Below are 26,110 nucleotides of genomic sequence, written 5' to 3' on the forward strand. Positions count from 1 at the left end.
TTCCTTCCTTCCTTCCCTCCTTCCCTCCCTCCCTCCCTCCCTCCCTCTTTCCCTCTTTCCCTCCTTCCCTCCTTCCTTCTCTCTTTTTCTTTTCGATGGAGTCTCGCTCTGTGACCCAGGCTGGAGTGCAATGATGTGATCTCAGCTCACTGCAACCTCCGCTGCCCGGGTTCAAGCAGTTCTCCTGCCTCAGCCTCATAAGTAGCTAGGATTACAGGCGCGTGCCACCACGCCCGGCTAATTTTTGTATTCTTGGAAATGGGGTTTCACCATGTTGGTCAGGCTGGTCTCGAACTCCTGACCTTGTGATTCACCCGCCTCGGCACCCGAAAAGTGCTGGGATTACAGGCGTGAGCCACTGCGCCCAGCCGACTTCACTACTGTTACGATCCATTCGAATTCTCTGGTGTCTGTAAGGGTTAGGGTTAGCAAACAGGTTTTTCCGTTTTAAGAGTTGATTCTGATCTGGAACAATAGGTCTAAAAGGCACCTGTCTATTTCCTAGACGGTCTCAAGCCAAGTACCACCGACTTCATTTTTTGCTCCCTTCCTTCCTTCTTCTTCTTCTTCTTTTTTTTTTTTTTTTTAGGGTCTCTCTTTGTTACCCTGGCTGGAGTGCAGTGGTGCAGTCATGGCTTACTGCAGTCTCAGTCACCCAGCCCAAGTGATCCTCCTACCTCAGCTTCATGAGTAGCTGGGACCATAGGCATGCATCACCATGGCCGGATCATTTTTGAATTTTTTTTTGGTAAAGATGGGGTTTTATCCTGTTGTCCAGGCTGGTCTGGAACTCCTAGTCTTAAGTGATCCTCCTGCCTTGGCCTCCCAAAGTGCTGAGATTACAGGCATGAGCCGTGGCACCTCAGCTTTTCAGTGTTTTAAAACCAGCCTTTAATATTGTGCTGACGTGACACTGGGGAAAATAATACGATTGGTAGAAAAGAACATTTTAATTTATGGCCAGAGGCCAGGGGGTAACGTCTGCAGACCCAGTTACACAGTCTGGTAGGGGCAATAGGCTGGAAGCGTTGCTGTTCATAAAGTTAATAACACAGTCAGTCTGATTTGTATGTAGAATGACTAAAAAGCATAGAAAGGCAAAGCGCCAATAATAGCTACACTAAGCTAATAGGGCGGATCATTTCAGTATCATCTGATTATTTCTTGGTCTAATTTGGGATGGATATAATTTCACCCAGTGGTTGGTTTAGTGAACTGTCATGAATCAAAAAGACAGCTCCCGAATTCCTGATTCTCATTAAAAGTCAGAGGAGTCCTTTTCAGGTTTCAACAGTTCCATTTGACCAACAGTTTTGGAGCACTTAAAATGTGCAAGTCACAGCAGATTGTTCGGAGGCTACAATTTTTGACCATTTTGTGATTAAATTGCTCTTGTCTGAGAAAAGAATTTATTTTAAAATAATGTGCATTTATTTATTTATTTATTTATTTATTTATTTATGAGACTGAGTCTCACTCTGTTGCCCAGGCTGGAGTGCAGCAGCATGACCTCGGTTCACTGCAACAACTTCCGCTTCCCGGATTCGAGCAGTTCTTCTGCCTCGCCTCCCGAGTAGCTGGGACTACAGGCGCCCACCACCACTCCTGGCTCATTTTTGTATTTTAGGTAGAGACAGGGTTTCACCATGTTGGCCAGACTGCTCTTGAACTCCTCATCTCAGGTGATCCACCCTCCTCGGCCTTCCAAAGTGTTGGGATTACAGGTGTGAGCCACCATGCCCAGCTATTATTGTTTTTTTTTTGTTTGTTTTTTTTGCTTTTTTTTGAGACAGAGTCTTGCTCTGCCACCCAGGCTGGAGTGCAGTGGCACGATCTTGGCTCACTGCAACCTGTGCCTCCTGGGTTCAAGTGATTCTCCTGTCTCAGCCTCCTGAGTTGGCGGGGATTACAGGCGCCCACCACCACGCCCGGCTAATTTTTGTATTTTTTCAGTAAAGACGGGTTTCGCTATGGTGGCCAGGCTGATCTCAAACTCCTGACCTCATGTGATCTACCCGCCTTGGCCTCCCAAAGTGCTAGGATTACAGGTGTTAGCCTCTACGTAGGCCTGGCTGTTGCCTGATTATTCTTAACAACCTTAGGTTAAAGATGAAAGGTATTAGAAACTGGAAAAGATTATGAGAAACTGGGATAGAAACAGATTTCTTGTTTCCATTTTTTACAATAATAATTGGCAGTGAGGAGGGAGTTAGCCAGCGTATCTCTGGGCTTGGCTTGGTTCTGAGTTCTGGGCCCAGCATAAGCTAAAGGTCTAGAGTTAAGATGGCTGGAGTCAGAATGACTCTATGATAATTTTTTAACTACAGGTAAGCACATGCCTAAATATAGCACAGGAGAAGGGTAAAAAACCAGTTCACAAGCCCTTAAATGTCTGTTTTTAGCCAAGGCATCCTTAGGGCACATGCATTTTGTGTTGCTTTTTTAGGGAACTCAGGAAGAACATTCCCAGAGCCCAGGTCCGCTTCTTTTCTTTTGCCCTGTCACTCACTGGTCGCTTGGACCTCAGACCATTTCACTCAGAGAGGACTGGGTATACATTTAACAGCATGGAGAGCCAACCATCGTAACGCCACAGTCCACTGAAACTGACTAGAGAAAGCCAAGCAAAACAGCTTTTATTTTCCAGAGCCAGCATTTATGAAGTTAGAAGTCTAAGTAGTCATTTAGAGTTCTTTCATCACTATGGAAGATGGGATGGTTTCCTTTAGTCTTGGAAATTTGGTTCTCAAAAGATTATTTCCTTGCAGGCACCTGGCTTATAATCGGGATGAGCTGCCTGTGGGTGATGATTTGATTTTCTTTGAAATGTGGGGAAAAGGAGGAAGGATTCAACTTTTGCAATTTGTACGGCCTGTCATCAGGTGAAGAAAACATGTAGCATTTCAAGATGAAATTTTTATTTGACCTTTCCAGTAATTTATCACAGAGATTCCTTTTTGATGGAAAGTTGGTGTTTTTTAAATAGAATAATGGCTTTCTTTATCATTCAAATAAATGTCTTGTCACAACTTGAAAAAATGCAGCTTTTGAAACACTGGAATTTTTATTTCTCCCACAGTTACGCATTTTCTAAAGTCCTTTCATGTGTATAAAATCTGCTGTCTCTTTTGCCAAATTTTACTTATTCAACAAGGATGAAGGTTTATAGGGAGAAAATATCATAAATTAACAAATTTAAGACTTTTTCCAGTCAAAACAAACAGTGCTCTCTGGATTATTCAACTGTATAATATTACTTAAGCATTCAGGCACGTAAGTGCATGTTTTAAAATAAATCAGGAGGGACTCAAATCATTTTTATGCCTCAAGAGAAACCTTTGAGTTTCTTTCTACACAGGCTTGCATAGAAACTTAGAGAAACATATTATGGAGGAGAAAAGAGATAGTACTGTTTTCTAGTACTAGTGTTAAGTGGATAGTGCTAGTGTTGAGTGGTTGGTACTAGTGTTGAGTGGATAGTACTGGTGTTGAGTAGAAGGTCATTAGGATACATTACTTACTTTGCAGATCTACAGCACAGGAGAAGAGTGAAGAGCCTGATGGGGAATCAGAGGAGAGCCCCCAATAATGGTGATTATCACAAGTGTCTTGAGCACCAGTTGGCACAAGTATTATTAGGTCTAGAGACACAGAAACAGAATACATGCACCTCCTATTCTCATATAGGAAGCACGTTAAGGACTGTAATGGGATGTGCACATGGGATAGATAATGTACGTTTAAGCCACGTTTTTCAGAAGGAGAGCATCATTCTGCCTGGGTGAGAAGCAATTGAGAAAACCTTAAAAGAGGAGGAAATAAGAGGTCAAGGTGGGCGGATCACTTGAGGTCAGGAGTTCGAGACCAGCCTGACCAACATGGTAAAAACTCGTCTCTACTAAAAAAAAAAAAAGCTAGCTGGGCATGGTGGTGTGTGCCTGTAGTCTTAGCTATTGAGGAGACTGAGGCAGGAGAATGGCTTGAACCCCAGAGGCGGGGATTGCAGTGAGCTGAGATGACGCCACAGCACTCCAGCCTGGGTGACAGAGTGAGACTCTGTCTCACAGTAAAAAAGCAAAAAAGGAAAAAGGAGGAAATATACCATCTGGGCCTTTGAAAAATACTTGGAATTAGCTGGGCGCAGTGGCTCACACCTGTAATCCCAGCACTTTGGGAGGCCGAGGCGGGCAGATCACGAGGTCAGGAGATCGAGACCATCCTGGCCAACATGGTGAAACCCCGTTTCCACTAAAAATACAAAAATTAGCCTGGTGTGGTGGTGAGCACCTGTAATCCCAGCTACTCGGGAGGCTGAGGCAGGAGAATTGCTTGAACCAGGGATTCAGAGGTTGCAGTGAGCCATGATAGCACCACTGTACTCTAGCCTGGGTGACAGAGCGAGACTCTGTCTCAAAAAAATAAAAATAAAAAAGAAAGAAAAAGACATGGAATTTTGCCAAGCAGAATGAAAAAAGAATGAATGACATTCAGGAAAGGAGGGGACGGGCAGAACTTGAACCAAGGCCAGTGGTGTGAAAAGCCATTGTGTGTTCGGGAAACTGCCTGTTGAGTGGTGTGGTTGGGTTGAGGTGACTTGTATATGGTTGGGAGTGTTTGTGTTGGGGACAGTGGCTGTAGTGGCAGATGAGCCTGCAAAGTTGTGGTCAGGTTTAGAAAAGCTTTGAGTGGCATGGGTAACTTGCAAAGGGATTTGAACTTGATCCCATAGACATGAAACCTCAATGATTTAAGTAGGGTAATGACATAATCAAATCTTATTTCCAGAAGAGTAATTTCAGTAACAGGAGGTAGCAGGTAGCAGTGGGCTTGCTGGGGGCTACGGGACCAGGAAGGAGTAGGTGGAGGTATTGCAGAATCGAGAGGAGGATATGAACCAGAGGAACAGTGAAGGGATGGAGGAGCAGGTGGGCGTTTGAGACTCTTGTCTCAAGTGGAAGACCTGAACATACTTGGCGATGGAAATGACAGAGACAGACAGCAGTAAAGTAGACAGGTTTCTAGGCCGCATTACTGATTAGTAGAAATGAAAGAGAGAAGTTTTGGGGTAAAGATAACTGTGTTTCACTTTGGTTATCGTGCTCTTGAGAGGCTGGGAAGGGCCTTTGTGGGTGGAGAAGGTAAGGTTTGCACATGAGAGAGATTAAAATGTGGATGAAGCTTAGGAGACCATCAAAGGACAGAGAGGGCTGAGACTGTGGAAACAGCTGAGTTTTCCATGGGGAGGATACAGACTAGGAAGAAGGAAGGGTTGCAGATGAGCCCTTGGGGGCCCATTGATGTTTGAAGGGAGGAAGAGGAGATGGAGGTGGAGAGGAAATGGACTTAGAGGCAGAAGGAGAGAACTATGCTGTAGAACCAAGAAGCAAAGAATTTTAGGAAGAAGGTCAAGGCAAAAACCAGTAGGATGAGCAGTGAGAAGAAGCCATTGGGTTTAGCAACTGGGAGGCCCCTGAGGGGCCCAGCCCACGAGGGTCCAGTCAAGTGGTGGTGGAGGAAGAAGGCGAACTACAGAGAGAAGAGTGGGGCACGGGCTCCAGGCCAGTGCAAGCTGTGCCCAGACGACAATTTCAAGTTGCCAGCATGATTCAGTCTGGCTGGAGTGCTCCATCATTCAGCTTTAAATGCACAATGCTTGTGTTTTGTAGCCTATAGAGTGCAACCTGCTTTGACCTCTTTGTATTGTTTAAAACTTTGTCACTCTGTCCCTGCTTTTGTTCCTTGGAATTTATGTTCTTGGGTTGCAGGAAGTCTTTATAGGTTTTCAGAGCATTTTCCTTGCTATAGGCTTTCTTGTCACAAGGACACCCCCTCCCCTCTCTCTCTCTCTCTCTCTCACACACACACACACACACCACTGTGTTATGTAATTACATAGAAAGTGCTCAAACTGTTCATTCATGAGTTTTGTGTTTGTTGTTTCTAATTAAATTTCCTGGAAGAGGGGAAGTGTCTTCAAGTGATTTCTGTTTATTGTGGGAACAATAACAGTTTGTGGTAATCTTATATCCCTTAAGAAGGCCAGAGAACTTTGTCTTTCGAAAGCAGGTAAATGCACATTGTTTGGCTAAATGATAAAGCAGGTGGATTTGCGGGCGTGGAGCGATGGCAGCTCATCTGACGACAGGGTCTTCTAACCCCTCCATCCCTGTCACCTGCAGTGCTTGCCAAGCACACGCCCTGGTAGCCATGGGTATCAGCCCATGACTGCCCATGACTCTCAATGAGTCTAGGTATCAGACTCATGGAGAAAGGACCTCGGAGGCAATAGGAAACTGAGTTCTATTTTCTGCCCTTTACCACTTGTGTGATGGGACTCAGTATCCTCATCTGTAAAATGGAGATGGCAGTAACTTCTTGTCTGCTTCATGGGGTTGCTGTAAGGACCGTGGATTCACTGATATATGCCAGAGTCCTTTGTAAATATCAAGTTGCTCACACCAGCTGGCACCCTACAGTTGATATAATTTTTTTCTCCTTTAGGGAGGTATTTAGTGAAAAGGTCTATCTAGTTTTTCCAATGTATCCGTCCTCAGGCAACATCATTGATTAGAAGTAAGCAGACCTTTTATGTTTATCTTTTTATTGCAGTGAAATATACATAACATAAACTTTACCACTTTAACCTTTTTGTGGGGTTGGGTGCGGGTGCGGGGGCGGGGACAAGGTCTTGCTCTATGGCCCAGGCTGAAGTACAGTGCCGTGATTATGGCTCACTGCAGCCTTGACCTCCTGGGCCCAAGTGATCCTCCTACCTTAGCCTCCCAAGTAGCTGGTATGACAGGTGTATACCACCGTACCTGGCTAATTTTTTAATTTTTTGTAGATACAGGGTTTCACTGTGCTGCCCAGGCTGGTCTCGAACTCCTGGACTCAAGCGATCCTCCCACCTCAGCCTCCCAAAGTGCCGGGATTATAGGCATGAGCTTCCGCGCCCGGCCTATTTTAACCGTTTGACAGAGTACAGTTTGGTGACATCAAGTACATTCACGTTGTTGTGCAACCATCAACCCTATCCATCTCCAGACCTTTTTTTTTTTTTTTTTTTTGAGACGGAGTCTCACTGTGTCATCGAGGCTGGAGTGCATAGGCGTGATCTCAGCTCACTGCAGCCTCCGCCTCCTGGACCCAAGTGATTCTCCCACCTCAGCCTCCCGAGTAGCTGGGACTACAGACATGTGCCACCACACACTGCTAATTTTTATAGTTTTAGTAGAGATGGAGTTTCACTGTATTGGCCAGCCTGGTCTCAAACTCTTCACCTCAAGTGATCTGCCTGCCTTGGCCTCCCAAAGTGCTGGGATTACAGGCATGAGCCACGGTGCCTGGCCTCCGGATCCTTTTCGTCTTCCCAAACGGAAACTCTGTCCCCATTAAACAGAACTCCCCATTGCCTTCTCTCCCTAGTCCCTAGCAACCACAGTTCTACTTTCTTCCTCTATGAATTTGATGACTTTGGACACCTCCTGTAAGTAGAATCATACAGTATTTGGCTTTTTGTATCTGGTTTATTTCCTTTAGCATAATGTCCTCAGAGTTCATCTGTGTTCCAGCATGGGTCAGAATTCCATTGCTATTTGTGGCTATTTACTGTTATATGTGTAGATCAGATTTTATCCATTTGTCCCCCAGTGGATGCAAGGGTTGTTGCCACCTCGTGGCTGTTGTGAATAATGCTGCTGTGACTGTGGCTGTCCACGCACCTGTTCATTCCCTGCTTTCACTTCTGGGTATAGACCTAGGCGTGGAGTTGCGTGCTGACTTGCATTCCCAGAGAATGCGACTGGAACCTTGGCTCCGTGACTCTACTCAGGATCTTCTGATGGAGACTCCTTGGTCATGTGTTGTCAAGCCTGGGCTGTTTAGCATGTGACTCTCTTGACATACCTCTGTGCCGTTGTCCTGCCTTCTCCATAGGGGGCCACATAGCCCATCCCCACCTAACCAGGGACAAAGGCAGAAAAACCCGAGCTCCACGGGCACTACTGCCTCGCCGTGTTGTCAGCTTCCTGCCGTGGCAGTGCTGGCTCTGAGGAGACCCCTCGGTCCCTTCCTCAATCTTTGTCCCTCGGGCTGAGTCCTGCAGCAACCTCACTTCTCACTCCATTTCCTCCAAGCAAGGAAATGCTCTTCTCTTATAGGCTCCCAAGGGTCCGACTGAGCAGGGTGTCCCCTCTGCGTTGGCCGTGGTCATTTCTGATCACAAGGATTCCATAGAGGAAGGAGCACCTGCGGATGGAGAGTGGAGCGAGGGGCAGCCCAGGAGGAGAGGGGCCTGATCACGGTTCCCAGCCCGAGCCCTTGTCCGTGATCACTGCTGCCAAAGGGCTTTTCACCTTCTGGAAAATGGACTTAGTAAATCCAACAAACTCAGGAACATTGGGGTGTCATCAGCATTAGGGACTCAAGTGGCCAACAGGGAAACTGAATGACTGACTGACTGACTGACTGACTGACTGACTGAATGAATGACTGAATGAATGAATGAATGAATGAATGAATGAATGAATGAATGACTGAATGAATGAATGAATGAATGAATGAATGACTGAATGACTGACTGACTGACTGACTGACTGAATGAATGACTGACTGACTGACTGACTGACTGAATGAATGAATGAATGAATGAAGTATCTGGTATAAAACCACCCGAGGTGCTTGAACCTTGGTCTTTCCCCAGTGATTTTTCTCATACTCTGACATAGTTCTTGTTCTACCTCCTGGAGGGTAGTGAGGGAGAACACGTACCTCCTCATTCAGGGTCTTGGCCCACCTGAGAACTCTGTGAGGTGCAGCCACCTGTCTCCCCCTGGCTTAGAGATGTGTGAGGAGGGATGGGCCATGGGCTCAGGGGCCGTCTCTGGGATTGTTATGATTTGAGTTTCCTGGACAAAAGCCATTGGCCATGGCCGGTGTCACTGGGAATGCCTGACTCCGTGTATCCTCTGTGATAAACCTGTGGTGGGTCTTTATGTGTTTATATTTAATGATGATTGTTCTGGCAGGTTCTAGAAGGTTTGGCTTCTGGGATGTAGTGTTTTGAGGGGAGAATCCTACAGATGAATAATTTGTGGATTTGGGCAGAAGATCCTGCTTCTGATCTTTTTCATCTGGGATATTTTGTGGAAGGACTGTGTTCTGCCCCTTGGGTTTGTATAATTTAAAACAGACCTTGAAGCTATAGACAAGCTTGTCTCATGAGCATTCATGGGCCGGTGGGAACGCTGTCCTGAAGTTAATTGCACTGAGTGGAAGTGAATTCCTCTTGCTGGAAAGGATTTTTAAACATGCATTTACCTTCCCTTGGATTGTGACAGAGTGTGCATTGCTCTAAGGAGGCCAAGGAGAGGAGGAGGAAGGGTGTTCCCTCTGTTCAGGAATCTCTTTGACAGTGACTAAAGTAGGGGTTCCCAACCCCTAGGCCGCAGACCAATACCGGTAGGGTATGTGGCCTGTTAGGAACTTTGCCGCACAGCAAGAGGTGAGCAGCAGGCAAGCAAGCACAGCTTCACTGTACTTAACAGCCACTCCCTGTTGTTCCCGTTACCGCCTGAGCTCCGCCTCCCGTCAGATCAGCAGCGGCATTGGATTCTCATAGGAGCACAAACCCTGTTGTGAACTGTGCACACGAGGGATCCAGGTTCCACGCTCCTTATGAGAATCTAATGCCTGATGATCTGTCACTGTCTCCCATCGCCCCCAGATGGGACCGTCTAGTTGCAGGAAAACAAGCTCAGACTCCCACGGATTCTGCGTTATGGCGAGTTGTAGAATTATTTCATTATACATTAGTGTGTAGTAATAATAGAAATAGAGTGGCTGGGCATGGTGGTTCACACATATAATCCCAGCACTTTGGGAGTTCGAGGCGAGTGAATCACTTGAGGTCGGGACTTCGAGAGCATCCTGGGCAACATGGTGAAACCCCATCTCTACTAAAAATACAAAAATTAGCCAGGAGTGGTAGTGGACACCTGTAATCCCAGCTCCTTAGGAAGCTGAAGCAGGAGAATCGTTTGAACCTGGGAGGCAGAGGTTGCAGTGAGCCAAGATTGTGCCACTGCACTCCAGCCTGGGCAATAGAGCCAGACTCCGTCTCAAAAAAATGAAATAAAGTGCACAAGAAATGTAATGCACTTGAGTCATCCCAAAATCACCCTCCTCGCCCAGGTCCATGGAAAAATTGGTTTCCATGAAGCTGGTCCCTGATACCAAAAAGGTTGGGGACCATTGGACTGAAGAAGGTAATGCCTGAAGCCCTGGCATTACCATAACACTGGGGCTTCCAGTGGTTTCTCTGGACACAGGAACGTTGGTTTCTTGAAGCAGGAGTTGAAAGTCTCAGGACAGAGAACGACTCGGTGGGCTCTGGTACCTCCCTGTGCATAGAGCTGGGACCTGGAGGATCTGGGGATGACGGAGGAGCCTGTTCCCTGCCGGGGTTATTAGTGGAGTTCTGCATGCAGGGCTTGCTTGCCGTCAGTAAAGGAGGTGGTCCTGGTGCTGGCTCTGGGGCTCCCTGATCACAAGGGGCTCCTCCAGAGAAATGGGCTCTCCAGCCCCAGATGCCGTTGCAGAGTGAAATGTGTATTTTCAGGCAGGACAGTCTTCCCCACTCCATGGCCCTTGTTTGTTAGTTTCTTTGGTTTAAAAAGGATTCAAGCTGCTTGGTGAGCACTTGTATCCTCGGACCAATTAATGACCCTGTGTCTGGACCACCTACAACACTGCTCACACCGTGTCATGTCCTTACCCAGCTGGGAGAAGGAGTTCAGTGTTGCAGAGTGCGCTGAAATTTCCTCTAGATGAAAAAGCCTGTGAGGACCTGGGGGTTTTAGTGTGACTTTCTGGTCTGTGTGGAGGTGGGGAGAGCTGACACCAGCAGAAGGATCCAGTCCTTTTCTGTAAAAGAAACGTCTTGTGGGCTCCAAAGTGACGCCACTGTGCTGTGCAGCAGGTGGTACCGGGAGGTGGCCTCACCATGTTGACCTCCACATCCACATGTCCCTTTGCAGGAAAGCATGCCTGCCCCTGTGTACTTCTTTTTTTAAAAAGTATTATTATTATTATTGTTATTATTTTTTGAGACAGAGCCTTGCTCTGTCGCCCAGGCTGGAGTGCAGTGGCGCGGTCTCGGCTTACTGCAACCTCTGCCTCCCGAGTTCAAGCGATTCTCCTGCCTCAGCCTCCCAGGTAGCTGGGATGACAGGTGTGTGCCACCCCGCCTGGCTAATTTTTTGTATTGTTAGTAGAGACGGAGTGTCACCATGTTGGCCAAACTCGTCTTGAACTCCTGACCTCAGGTGATCCTCCTGCCTCAGCCTCCCAAAGTGCTGGGATTACAGGCGTGAGCCACTGTGCCTGGCCGCCCCTGTGTATTTGTTTGCACAAAGATGTTTGGCAAGGAGCCATGGTGGATAAAAGTAACAGTAATGCTTACAATTAAGCCGTCGTTATTGTTTACTCAAACTTTGGTGGTAGGGTGGATAGAGCTATTGCAAAACCAGACTCCTGCATCTAAGTGTTCTTTTTTCCCTCTTTGTTCACAGCGGGGCCTTTTCGGAAGTGGTTTTAGCTGAAGAGAAGGCAACTGGCAAGCTCTTTGCGGTGAAGTGTATCCCTAAGAAGGCGCTGAAGGGCAAGGAAAGCAGCATAGAGAATGAGATAGCTGTCCTGAGAAAGTAAGTGCTGGAGGGCAGCCCTCCTCCCCTCCTCCCCCTCCCTTCCTTCTCCCTCTTCTCTCCTCCCCCCTCCCTCCCAACACCCCCTCTCCCTTTCCCCACCTCCTGGCCCCCGTGCCTGCAGGATGCCTGCCCGGGAGGGCAGACTTTCCTCGGGGCAGAGGGCCCCAGAGGACTCTGCAAATGATAACCAATTTCAAATCACTTTTTCCCATAGATCTCTCGTGTTGTATAACATTCACGGCCATGGCTGGAGTATTTCTCAATTCCAAGAGCACAGCTGTCAGGCAGGACTTGCTTGTGAACCGAGACCCTGCCACTCACGATATCCGCAGTGGACCGTGGGCGGCTACGGGCCCTGGTCTCCTCTGTAAATGGAGTTACTGGCATCCTTGGCAGGGTGTTGTTTGTAGGGATTTGGTAAGATGCTCCTTACGCATTTTTGTGAAGGCTCACTGCAGCACTCCCACGTAGTAAGTGTCAGTAAGGTTCGTTGCTGTTGCCACCGTTATGATACTGCTGTGTTGTTGTACTGTTTGTTTATGATAAGGTCATGAGCTCATAAAATACAGTCATGCGTCCAAGCCTTGCAGCTCCAGGGTTGGCAGAGCTGGAATACGAACCGGCCAGTGTATTCCACACGCTCTGATGGTTTCTCCCTTCCTTGCCACAACTGCACCTGCCCCACAGCTGCCATGGGAGTCACTGTTTTCAGTGGCTTACTCTTCATTGAGTTTATTTGAGTTTTGTGTGTAATGAAAATAAAATAGATTTTTCTTTCTTTATTTCCTTTTCTTTCCCTTCTCCCTCCCCTCCTTCTTTCCTTCTTTTTACCTTTCCTTTCCCTTTCTTTCTTCCTTCCTTTCCTTCTTTCTTTCCTTCCTCCCTTCCTCCCTCCCTCCTCCTTCCCTCCTTCCCTCCTTCCGTACTTGTTGACAGAGTCTCGCTCTGTTGCCCAGGATGGAGTACAATGGCGCAATCTTAGCTCACTGCAACTTCTACCTCCTGGGTTCAAGTGATTCTCCCACCTCAGCCTCCCAAGTAGCTGGGATTACAGGCATCTGCCATCATGCCCAGCTGATTTTTGTATTTTTGTAGAGACGAGGTTTCACCATGTTGGCCAGGCTGGTCTTGAACTCCTGACCTCAGGTGATCTGCCCGCCTCGGCCTCCCAAAGTGCTGAGATAACAGGCATGAGCCACTGTGCCTGGCCAAGATTTTCATTTATTTCTATTACACATGGGGAGCGAAAATATAAGAAAGTCCCCTCTTATATAATGGCACACATAGAACCATTCATTTTTTCTTGTTTTCTCCAGGCAGGATCTTGCTCTGTTGTCCCGTCTGGAGTGCAGTGGCATAATCTTGGCTCACTGCAACCTCAACTCCTGGGCTCAAGTGATTTTCCCACCTCTGGCTCCTAGCTGGGACTGTAGGCACATGCTATCATGCCTGGCTAATTGAAAAACATTTTTTGTTTGTTTGTTTTAGAGATGGAGGGCTCACTGTGTTGCTCAGGCTGGTCTTGAACTCCTGGCCTCAAGTGGTCCTCCCACCGCAGCCTCCCAGATTGCTGGGATTACAGGCATCAGCCATGGCGCCTGGCTCCCAGAACCATTCTGATGTGTCTGGATCCACCCCAACGATGTTCTTTCATGGGTGTGGTGTCCACACCATTCCTCACACTGTCATGATTAAGCCATTGCCCTGTAATCTCAAAAGGTTTGGGGGAATAAGCCCTTATGTAGTACCTGATTTTGCATGTTTGGAGTGTGTCTGAGCAGTGTGCTACGGAAATTTTTAAGAGTTGCTATGAATAAAAGATGTTTGAAATATCCTTAAAATTTTTGGGGTTTGGAATCACCACATAGCAAGAATCTCTGTACCGATAAGCAAAGCAGAATGAGAACAAGTCTTCTAAGGCCTCAACACAAAATATCACGCTCCTCACATTCTTTCTGAATAAACATCTTGCCCGCTCCTCTCTTACTGGGACCAGCAGTGTCCGCCGAACAAATAATGGGCCATTATTTGTACAAACCCGGCACTGCTGAGAGGGCCAGGACAGTCGATCTGTAGTCTTCTGACCTTTGTGAACCTCCCAGAAGAAGCTACAGCATGCGTGATAAGTGTTTGAGAACCAACAGGTCTCTATAACATTGTAGCCTAAGGGGTTTGCTTATTTGTTTGGTAGTTTGACTGTTTCTAGGTGCTCTGGATTGTCTGTTAGGAACCCACTGAGTTTCAGGTTGTCCTGAGGAGGATTGCAGGAAATAATTGTATGGAAGAGAATCTGGGAAAACAAATTAAGTACATTAGCATCTAGCAGGAAAACATGATGTTAATGAGACCTTTATTTAAATTGCTCATTTTCCAATATGAAATCAGTACTTGGAGAAGTTGTTTGCTGGTGACATTAAGTTGCAGGCATATTACAGATATTTGACATTGTAGATGGAATTCTGGGTGGGCCCAGAGCCTTCCAAAGGTTTTACGTTGGGCACAGGAGCTGTCTGCTGACGGATTGAGAATGGTCACTGTATTTTTGTGTGACTCCCTTAGGGCTGAGAAGTCCAAAAGCGGAGGAAGTCAGTTTCATTTTTTAGCGTTATTTTTCATTTGCATGAGCAGAGGCCATGGATGTAGGCTTTATAAGCCAGTCCTGTTGATGCTGTGGATGGTCTGTTTTAATTGTCCTCACCCTGTACCTCACTCAAATAATCACTTCCAGGGAAAGGGCATTTAAAAACCGAGGAGGGCCAGAGGGCCGGAATAACTTGTTTTGATAGTTTCTCAGTATCTGCTGCTGGAGTGCCCGGAAGCCTGGCCCCTCTTTCAGGAGTCAAGAACAAAGAAGTGATTTCTCCAGGGATAAGAAGGTGATCTATAATATCTCCCGCACTGACTTTTTTTTTTTTTTTTTTGGTCCTCTGCAAATGATTTACCTGTGGAATAAGAGGCAGATCCACATCATGAGCAGCTGAAAGCAAAGTCAACGAGCTAGAAAGAAAACAGTTTGAAACCACTCCGAATGTTGTCATGGAGACATTCATTCATTTAACAAATATTTGTTAAATTCTCAGTGTGCAGCAGGCAGCACTGCTGGGCGCTGAGTTTAAAAGATAAGGTGCTCTCCTTGCCCTCTGGGAGCTCATAGTTTTGTCACTAAGTACGTGCAGTGGCATTGCAGGTGCTGCATAGGAGTGTGGCCAGGGCCTGGAGGGTAGGGGTGCCCTCTTCTTCCTTTGGGGTGGGATGGGAGGAGAGGGTTCAGGGAGAAGGAGGGCCCGGACAATGGGCTTGGTTTGCAGGGGAGGAAACGCAGATGGACATTCCATCCAGAAGTGGCAGCCCAGACAGAGGTCAGGAGATAGGAGACAGAAAGGCTGGTGTGCTGGGGAACTCTCCAGGGCAAAGGGTTCAGGGGGAGGCCTGGAGACACCTAAGGTTGGAGAGGTGGGATTGTGGAGGGCCTTGTGTACCCACTTGGAACTTCATCCTCTAGACACTGGAGAACCATTGGAGGGTTTTAATGAAAGGAGCAACATGATTAAGATTAATTTTTGGAGATTATTGTGGCAGGACTGAGAAGAATGGACTGGGGGGCCAGGACTCAATGTATGTAGGGAGAATAGTGAGGAGGCCATTGGAAGAATCTGGTGGAGAAATGAGGACATAACACATAATGCAGAAGCTCTGGACTTGGGATGGAAGAAACAGGTATGAGGGTGTGAACACAGTGGAATCCGTAGGACTTAGGAATTTGGAAGGAATGGGGAGAGCAGGGAGGGAGAAGGAGGATTCCAGGAGGGCTGCCAAGTTGCTGACATGGATGCCTGGGTGAGTGATGACCCCATTCACTGAGATCAGAAATACCAGAGCAGGAGGGCAAGTGAAGAGTCCTGATCTAGACATGCTGAACTTGGGGGCTGGGGAGATGTCCCAGTAGAGAAGTCCAGTTAACTGTCCAGGTCTGGAACTCAACTGTCATCTGGGCTTGCTGAATGGTAAAGTTTTTCAGACACAGCATATAAGAAAACAGTCCTGGCCAGGCACGGTGGCTCATGCCTGTAATCCTAGCACTTTGGGAGGCCGAGGCAGGCGGATCACGAGGTCAGGAGATCAAGATCATCCTGGCTAATACGGTGAAACTCCGTCTCTACTAAAATACAAAAAAAAAAAAAAAAAGAGCCGGGTGTGGTGGTGGGCGCCTGTAGTCCCAGCTACTCAGGAGACTGAGGCAGGAGAATGGTGTGAACCTGGGAGGCGGAGCTTGCTGTGAGCCCAGATCGCACCACTGCACTCCAGCCTGGGCGACAGAGCGAGATGCCATCTCAAAAAAAGAAAAAAGAAAACAGAAAAAAGTCTTTTGATGATTTTCATGACTAAGTCATTGTAGACGGGATCCCAAATAGACTGCCTTAAATTCCACCGTCTTTGTTGATTTCCACACTGTTTTTGCTGATTTCCTGAGCGTTTGTTTATTTCCACACTATTTGTGTTTGTTTCCTGGCCATTTGTTTATTTCCACACTATTTTCCTTGGAAGTAGGCCCATTTGAATCCTAGCTGCTGGACCACCAGGGAACTGCTAAGCCGGCACATTGGAAAGACTGCCTGCCCCCACTTTATGCTGAGCTTATTGTAGGCTGAGAAATTTATTTATTTCATTGGACTGAAATAATGTAGCTAACATGTCCTTAAGGATGTCTTTGTACTTGCTCTGGAAATTGTTCCAAAATGAATTTTCTACTTGATTAGTAGATACTCAGTGAAGCTCAGAGGGAAACACTGAGATAAACATGGAGGTAGGCTGTTGCTATGCAGGTGTGAGGACCGGCAGCCTCGCTCTGGCATCAGCGGCTTCATCTAGAAAATCCAGCACAATCTGCTCCAGACAGAACAGTTAGCTGTGATCCCACAACAGAGTATTTTATGCTGTATGGAATAGAACATCATTGGTGTTATTCTCCTTGGGCTGGATTACAGAGTTTATGATTTCTGTGGCATTATTTATTTCAAGGGCAGGCACTGCCCAAATCTAATTTCAAAACTTGACCGGTGCGGTGGCTCACACCTGGAAACCGGCACTTTGGGAGGCTGCTGTGGATGGATCACTTGAGGTCAAGAGCTTGAGACCAGCCTGGCCAACGTGGTGAAACCCCATCTCTATTCAAACTACAAAAATTAGCCAAATGTGGTGGCACACATCTATAATCCCAGCTACTCGGGAGGCTGAGGCAGGAGAATTGCTTGAACCCGGGAGGTGGAGGTTGCAGTGAGCTGAGATTGCGCCATTGCACTCCAGCCTGGGCAACAAGAGCAAAACTCTGTCTCAAAAAAAAAAAAAAAATAATAATAATTTCAAGGCAGCACTTAAAGTACTTTTGCGGGAGTAGAAAGGCAAATATATCAACAATCTGCATTTAAATGAGCGATGAAGAGAGAGGGGCATGCATAGATTGGAAAGTGGGGGCTGAGAGAAGCAAAGCAGCTGTGTCTAGAGCAGCCCATTTACTAATAGTTGGGAAAACTCAGGCTCAGTTTGGTGGAAGGGATACTGTCTCAATGAAACATGGCACCAGAATTCAACACGCTGTTCTGATGGCTTCTTTGTAGACTGCAGAGATTATCTTGCCTTGGGGGAGCAACCCTGGCAGGAACTGATTTGAATTGGCATGTTTTCGTCTATCTGGGTACACTGGGGAGTCTCAGATGATGGTCTCTGCCTCTTTCTCTCCCAGTCAGTGTTTCTGAGCCCTGGCTGCACTTTAAAATCACCTAGGAAGCTCTTAAGATCATACAGATGGGCCGGGCACAGTGAGTGGCTCGTGCTTGTAATTGCAGCATTTTAGGAGGCTGAGGCAGGAGGATTGTCTGAGGACAGGAGTTTGAGACCAGCCTGGGCAACATAGTGAGACTCTGTCTCTACAAAAAAAATTAAAAAACTAGTCCGATGTGGTGGTTGCCAGTAGTCCCGGCTACTCTGGAGGCTGAGGTGGGAGGATTGCTTGAGCCCGGAAGTTTGAGGCTATACTCCAGTTTGGGTGACAGACTGAGATACCATCTCTTAAAAAAAAAAGAAAAAAAAAAGAAAAAAATTATACTGATGCCCAGGCCCCATCCAAGACCAATTGAGTCAGAAGTGGAGGTAATGGCAGGTGCTGGAAAATTGAAAAAGCATCTCCGGCAAACCCCACCCACTGATCCCAACACATAATCAGTGCGATGTCAGAGCCACCCCTCTCCAGCCCTTGCCGCCTGGTTTCACCTGCTAGGGTGGGGCTGCTCTGTGTGATGCCCAGGAGTGTGGGCGGATATGTCCAGATGTGTCCACAGGCAGAAACACATGCCAGGCAATGTTTCCTTCAGGGGAGAAGCTTCATTGAGAGGAGCAAACTCAGATGTGCTCCCTTGGAAGAGCCTAGTTTTGTTATGAGATTGGTGAATTGACTTGAGTCCGTCATCCCATCGTTGAGGAGCAGACACCAGCCACTGACTGGGCTCAGGAGCGAGAACCTCACTTTTCAAAGGTGGCTGAAGAAGTATGGGCAGTAGTGGCAGTGTCAGGCCTTGAGAGGCTGGGGTAGGGTGTGGTCGAGTCAGCACACTACAGTGCCAAGCACATCAGAAGAGGGTCAGGACTGCTAAAGGCAGCAGATGCCAAAGCCCAGGATGCTGGGCTGGAATCCCTGAAATCCCTCGGGTGAAGGTCAGGATGGATGGCGGGATGTGTGGCAGGAGAGTGAGTTGGCACCTCTGTCATGGGAAGGGCAGAGCCTCCTCCTCCAGTTACCTTAAGGCAGACACCTTCCTCTCAGTGTGGACCAGAGGGAGGGCAGCTTCTGCAACCAAGGAAACAACTGCTTTGGGATTAAGGAACAGCCTCCGGAGAAAGGCTTTGACATTGATGAACTCTGGAAATCTAGCCTGCCCCTGCTCCTGCGGCTTTGTTCTGAAGGAAGGCTGGCCCTGGTTACTTGTTTAAATCACTGCCAAGTGCCAGTCTGTGTGTGTTAGAGAAACTGACACTTGAATAGAAATTCATTGATTGGGGGCCAGGCGCGGTGCATCACGCCTGTAATCCCAGCACTTTGGGAGGCCAAGGCGGGCAGATCACTTGAGGTCAGGAGTTCAAGACCAGCCTGGCCAAAGTGGTAAAACCCTGTCTCTACTAAAAATACAAAAATTAGCCGGGCATGGTGGTGGGCACCTGTAATCCCAGCTACTCGGGAGGCTGACAGGAGAATCGCTTGAATGCAAGAGTCGGAAGTTGCAGTGAGCCAAGATCGCACCACTGCACTCCAGCCTGTGTGACAAGAGGGAAACTCCATCTCAAAAAAAAGAAAAGAAATTCATTGATTGGGGCTGAAGATAACCACTTTTCCAATGACTGAAAATGGCTCAGCTGGTAAAGCTAGTACTTGAATTTCTCGGGCACCAATACAGCTTTTTAAGGATCAATCTGACCTGCTTAGAAGGCGATGTTCTAAAAGACAGAGAGCTCCTCTCTGGAGAGCTCGCATTGGAATGGAGGACACAAGCAGGAAATGTGAAAAGTGATGGTTGAAAGCCTTACTTATGATGACACATAGAGGTGTGTATCTTATGATTCTAGACTCTTGGATACCTTGGGAAACCGTATTGAAAGTGACCTTGATTTCTTCTTCTTTTTTTTTCTTTTGAGTCGGAGTCTCGCTCTGTCGCCCAGGCTGGAGTAGAGTGGCGTGATCTTGGCTCACTGTAAGCTCCGCCTCCCGGGTTCACGCCATTCTCCTGCCTCAGCCTCCGGAGTAGCTGAGACTGCAGGTTCCCACCACCACGTCCAGCTAATTGTTTTGTATTTTGTTAGTATAGAGACAGGGTTTCACCGTGTTAGCCAGGATGGTCTTGAGCTCCTGATCTTGTGATCCTCCTTCTTCGGCCTCCCAAAGTGCTGGGATTACAGGCGTAAGCCACCACGCCAGGCCGTTACCTTGATTTCAAATAAAACCAGGCAATCCCCATAAAACAGGCTTTGAGGGATGCAGTAAGTTATTTAGTGATGGTGGTGGTGGTGGTGTTGTGTGTGGTTAAAGCCAAAATCTCGCCAAGCTTTGGGCATGCATATGTGAGCCTGTCTGCTGAATGAGCTAAGGCCTTCTGGACTCTTAAACAATGCACCCCGGACCTGTGAAAACCAGGCTCTGTGAAAGCCATTAATGATTGAGAAGAGTTGACATTGGCAGGTCTTCCATAATGATGGCTCTTCCTTAGCAGTTCAGAATCCTGCCTTATTTAGTGTACTCCCTCCTTTTTGCTCCATACCTGTGCTTTCTTATCCTGGGAGCCATGCTCAGCTTCCTCCTAAGTCCGGAGGCTTCCCCTGCCTGGTTGGCAGTAAACTCACCTTTGTTTCTGACCACCATTTGGTGATCGTTGTTTATTTCATCGTAACTGTGCATGTCTGTAAGAGGAAATAGAAGTGGTCTAATGCTAGTGCAACTTTCTAGACAAGAGATAATATATTTGGTCCTTCCAGTGACTTTCTCATGGTGTTTTGTCCGTTGTAAAAATCAAGGACATTTTACATTTGATGTGAGATCCAGGATCAATGCATTTCTGTTAATTTCTTAGACATTGCTTATAGTACTCCCTGAATTGAAGGAAAATACAACTGGCCATATCCCATACTACAAAACAAGGAATTGAACCTATTTTGAGTAGGCATGTTGTTGTCTCTCCAGGGTCCACGTATCTCTGGGGCCTCTTCCTGCCTAGGGTTTCTACTTCCCAAATAGTGCACTAAGTGTGGCTCTTATGGAAGTTAGTGTCTTATTCCATTTTCTGTTGCTATAACATAATACTTTGATACTAGGTAATTTACAAAGGAAACTGAGTTCTTTAGCTCACAGTTCTGCAGGCTGAGAAGTCTAAGATCGGGTGGCTGCCTCTGGTGAGGATTTTGTGCTGCTTTATGGCATATGGCAGAAAAGCAGGAGGGCAAGTGAGTGTGTGGCAAGAGAGGGGAGGTGACGAGAACACCCCGCCTTGTAACAACCTGCTCCTGTTAGAGCTAACCTAGTCCCATGAGAGCTGCATTCACTCCTTCATGACGGCAGATGCCTCATGACCGAAACAATTCCCAGCATTGCTGGATTGAGGATTTACGTTTCCAACACATGAAGTGTCGGAGGACACGCTCAAAGCATGGCAGTTTCCCTTTCTTTAGTTCCTTCTCCCACAGCACTGTGCAAATGAGTATTTAAATGCGTGTCTGATAATCACCCTCACTACCTTAATTCCAAAAAGTCCCCTGCTTGATAGCATCCAAACTCTTTTGCAAACGAGCCCCCCACTTTGTGATCTACCTCTTTAGTTTTCATCTTCCCACCCTTCACCCCATGTTTCAGTTGAGTTGTCCTGAAAAGAGCAGATAATTGCCTCTTCCTACCACCCCCCGCCCTGCATCCTTCCTGCTGCACTTTGACACACACTTCCTTTGGGACACCTCCCTTGATTTCCTGTCTGGACGGGTCCTTCCCTCTGAGATTCCACAGCACCAAGGTTTGCTTCTATCGCTCCTGACTGTGCCGTGGGATCTCTGCTGCTCCAGACTGTGGACTTCCTGAATCTAGCCCTGAACTAAAGGCAACAGGGTGGGAATGGAGGCAAGGATTAGGGGAACTCAGGTAAAATTAAGGAGGTTAGAAACCCTGGAACTGGGTGCTGATTAGGCAAAGAAGGTTTGGTGGAAGAGAGGAATCTATGCTGACTTCCAGTTCCCTCTGGCTTTGGTGACTGTATTAGTCCTCCAAAGAAACAGAAGCAATAGGATATGTAGAGATACATAGAAAGATTTATTGTGAGGGATTGACTCATGTCATTCTGGAGGCTGAGAAGTTCCACAGTCTGCCATCTGCAAACTGGAGACCCAGGAAAGCAATGATTTGGTCCAAGACCAAAGACCTGGGAACCAGGGGAGCTGACCTCCAAGGGCAGGAGATGGATGTCCTGGCTCCAGGAGAGAGAAAAACCAGGTGTAGTGGCATGCGCCTGTAGCCGCAGCTACCTGGGAGGCTGAGGTGGGAGGATCACTTGAGTCCAGGAATCGAGGCTTCAGTGAGCCATGATCATACCACTGCACTCCAGTCTGGGCAACAGAGTAAGACTGTCTCTGAAAAAAAAGAAAAAAAAAAAAAAAAGAAGAAGAACAAATTGATTCTTCCTCTGCCTTTTTGTTCTATTCTGGCTCTCAGTGGATTTGAACATACCCACTTACACGGGTGAGGATAATCTTTTTACTCAGTCGGCTGATTCAGATGCTAATCTCTTCCAGAAATTCCCTCACAGACACACCAGAAATACTCTTTTACTTACTGTCTGGATATCCTTTAGGCCAGTCAAGTTGAGACATAAAATTATCTGTTACATTGACCAAGCGGATGACAGGTTCTTCAATCAATATGGGGCATTCTAGAAGAGGCGAAAGGTTTGAGAGAGAGAGAGAATTCTTTTATGGCAACAGAGTGTACTTAAATCTGGTCTGACCTCTCTTGCCACCTTGTGTACTATGTATATTACTCTGTAGATATTTAGAGTAGTTGAAAAAACAATGTGTTTTATCACACTTTTAAAACCAGTGTTGCATCTTTGCATGTTTATTTCCTTGTGCCATCTCTGTCATCTAATCTGGATATTTACATGGGAGTTCAGCTTATATGTGGACTACCTGGTGGCTTAAATTCCTCGAATAATATATCTTGGCAATTCTTTTCCCTTTCTTCTGTAAACTTATTTAGCTAATGATTTATACAAATTCCACTTAAATGATTTCAAGAGCAGTCTATCTAGGTATCTATCTAGATATATAGATCTATCTATATAGATGTCTCTCTTTCTCTCATAGGCTAATATTTTCAAAAAGTCAGAATAGCTTACATTGGAGAACCACGCTAATGAAAGATTAAATGCGAGTAGGCCTGAGATAGACTAGGATGGCAGATATAGAAAAAGAAATAGACGCCAAAGTTTCATTTTTTTTTTTTCTGTTAAGCTTTAGGTTGTGCCCATTCTGTCTTCTATGTGGTTTTGGCATGATTCATATGGCAAATGAATTATTTTAGTGAAGCTTTATTTATGACTTACTGTGTATTTTAAATTATATGTAATTTGATTAACAAATTTCATTTCACATATGTGAAGTCCAGGGCTATCGTTTGAGTAGTTTGAAGAGTTGTTTACTGTTTTAAAGCTATATAACTCTTTTTCTCAAAGCTTAAAATTGAGGTCTGAGGCTCTGATGATTGGTCTGAAGGCAGGTTTGGGGAAAGAAATCTTTTCTAAAGTAATAGTTGGATAGAATTTGGTAAATGGATTAATATCCATTTTTTAGCTATTTGCATTTTTTCTTTTATGAATATTTAAAAAATAGTTTTGACTATATGATATGGGGAAGTAGGAGGTATCCCTTGGGATACAAACACATACAAGGGTATCTTTTAAGAAATACAGTGCTGTAATAGATGGGGTGTTTTTGGTTCTTGTTGAAAGCTGTAGAACTGATGAACTAAGTATACACACATGTAAGTGTACTATATGTAGGTGTGTAAATAAATATGCAGATACACACATTGTAAATATGTCTTGGAGGCCAATCACAGTGTCTCATGCCTGTAGTCCCAAAACTTTGGGAGGCTGAGATAGAAGAACCATTTGAGGCAATGAGTTTAAGACCAGCCTGGACAATATAGCAAGACCCTGTCTCTACGAAAAATCAAAGAAAATTAGCCTGGTGTGGTGGCATGTGCCTGTAGTCCCAGCTACTCAGGAGGCTGAGGCAGGAGGATCCCTTGAGTCCAGGAGTTTGAGGCTTTAGTGAGCTCTGACTGTGCCATTGCACATCAGCCTGGGTGACAGAGCAAGACCCTGTCTCTGAAAATGAATAAATACATACATCTCAGATTTTTTAAATTTTTTTAAATTTTATTTTGAGACGGCGTCTCACCCTGTTGCTCAGGCTGGAGTGCAGTGGTGCAATCTTGGCTTATTGCAACCTCTTGCCTTCCAGGTTCAAGTGATTCTCCTGCCTCAGCCTCCCAAGTAGGTGGGTTTACAGGTGCCTGCCACCAGGCCTGGCTAGTTTTTGTACTTTTAGTAGAGACGGGGTTTCACCATGTTGGCCAGACTGGTTTTGAACTCCTGACCTCAGGTGATCCGCCCTCCTCGGCCTCCCAAAGTGCTGGAATTATAGGCGTGAGCCACCACGCCTGGCCACATCTCAGGTTTTTATATCTTTGTATTGAAGAACAAAATGTACTTTTGCTTCATTTAGTAAATGTACCTTCAAGGGTTTTAAAAACAGCCTTCTTCCTGTGTCATTATTTAGAAACTAGTGACTTCTACAAGCATTGTTTTATTTAATCGTCACCATAAACCTATAAAGTGGATATTATGATTGACATTTCACAGATAAAGAACTTGGACTTATTTAAGACATTTTTAGGGGCCACATAACTAGTAATATGCGGAGAGGAAGTTACCCAGGTCTGTGTGTCTCTTTCCACTATGATTTGACCCATCTGCTGTCTCTGTGTTCTCTTGTGAAGAAAGGGGCCACTTCTCCTTAATATAGGCAATAGCCCACTCTATGTAGGAGGTGTTCATTAATGGTGAAAGAATAAATCCGTAACTGTGACTTCTCAGCTAATAGGAAGGCAGGATACAGTGTGGTGAAGTCATGAAAATCAGCTCGTCTGAGTTTGCGTCAGACTTCTGCTCTTAGAAGCTACTTGACCTTGGGCAAGTTGTTTGAACTCTGAGCCCCCATTTGCAGGATAATGGGGATGATGATAATATCTGCCTTCAGTAGTCGTTGTAGGGATCAAACAGTCAATGCACATAGTGTGGGCTCTCCAAATGTTTGCTGTGTACATTATTATTATGTGTAAGGGACATCTTGCTAGACAGTGGGAATAGGGGGAAGGTTCCTTCCCAGAAGCCGCATCACACAAGTGTCGCCTCCCTAAGGCTCCCTGTTGAAGCCTAAGGGAGTCGTTCTTGAAATAGGAAACAGAGGCAGCAGCGCTGAGGTGGCCGGCCTTCTTCCAGGGGCGAGGCTGCTGCTGTCATAGACCCAACGCTGCTGCAGAGTTGCCAAGGATACATCAGTTTCACCATTTTTCTTGCTGACAAAATTCCTGTGAAAACTCTTGCTTTCCTTGGTTCTCTTACCGTCTGCTTCTCTTAATGTTAGAGTCACCAGAGCATTAGAACTAGAAAAGGAACTTAGACATCTTGGTCCAGTTCTCTTGAGTTTCAGATGAGGAAAGAGGTGCAGAGAGGTAAAGTGATTGCCTGAGGTCATGGAGCTAAGCCAGGCAGACGTGGAGTCGGAAGGATGGTTTCTGGCCTCCAAATTCAGAACTCTTTCCACATAACCATACGTGTACAGCGTCTTCCAGGAGAATGCAGGAAAGTAACTCTTCCTTATCTTGTAGAGGTCCTTGGTATGTTTTACAGGACTGAAGTATCTACTCCAGTAGGTTGGCCAGATTCCACAATGGGATGTTGAATCTGGTGTCAGAAATTCCCCTGGTGATTTCAATTAGATGTGCCATTCTTTCTGACTTCCCCTCCCTAGCAGCGGTGCAGTGTTTCTTCGAGCTGCTGGAATTGCAGTCGTATTCTGCTCCAGGCTGTCTCTGGTGCTCGGTATTCACTAGAACGGAGCTCAGAGGCCTGCCTCCAAGCCTGCAATACAGGTTGAACGCTGGAGAGGCTTTGCTCTCATTTCAGGTGTATCTAATGATTCTGGCCCAGTGTGCCAGTGTCTTGTGAATACAGTGCAGATATTACTTCTCAGAAGTGCAGTGGGAAGAAGCCAGTTACAGATTGTGGAATGATCTAGAAAATATGGAAAATGCTACTCTGGCATGAGTTCATAATCCAGAAAGACCTTTTTCATCCTCTCCGTTAGCTGCAGGCCTGAGAGCTGTGCTGTTCCTTCTCTGTCCTGTTTGATCCTTTGCTCTCTCTGTAGTTTTCCAAGATGTTCTAGAAACAAAGGGAGGAAGCTTTCCCATGTACCATCATGGACAACAGAGTGAGTTTGGAGGGCATCATCCCGCGGGATGGCATAGAGTAGGGAAGGCAGGGATGGGGCAGCCGATGAGCTGAAAAACCATCTAGAGATGTTCATGGTTTGGGGGATAAGCCAACCTGTCCAAGAAGCCGTGGCTTCTTACTCCATGACTCATTTCTCTACATTTGTACGCACATTTTTCTAGGTAGAAAAGTAAACTTGCAGAAAGAAGTTTTTACTCAGGTGGTTGGTGTTCTTTCTAATGAGTTCTCGCTGGGTTTTAGAGCCAAGTGATAATGCAGCTATTTTCTTTAAAACAGTTTGAAGTGTGTATTCACAAATNNNCA

The 26,110-nt window shown here is 46.3% G+C and overlaps 1 protein-coding gene across 2 annotated transcripts in view; it reads left to right on the top strand.

Moving 5' to 3' along the window:
* CAMK1D (calcium/calmodulin dependent protein kinase ID) overlaps positions 1–26,110 on the top strand; it is a 497,275-nt gene that overhangs the window by 204,313 nt on the left and 266,852 nt on the right. For both annotated transcript variants that reach the window (XM_017886697.1, XM_017886698.1), the window contains one exon: positions 11,571–11,702. In XM_017886697.1, the coding sequence (XP_017742186.1) occupies positions 11,571–11,702 (132 nt within the window). The remainder of the gene's footprint in view (positions 1–11,570; positions 11,703–26,110) is intronic.

Source organism: Rhinopithecus bieti, unplaced genomic scaffold (genome assembly GCF_001698545.2).
Source record: "Rhinopithecus bieti isolate Rb0 unplaced genomic scaffold, ASM169854v2 scaffold_13900, whole genome shotgun sequence".
Taxonomy (NCBI): Eukaryota; Metazoa; Chordata; class Mammalia; order Primates; family Cercopithecidae; genus Rhinopithecus; species Rhinopithecus bieti.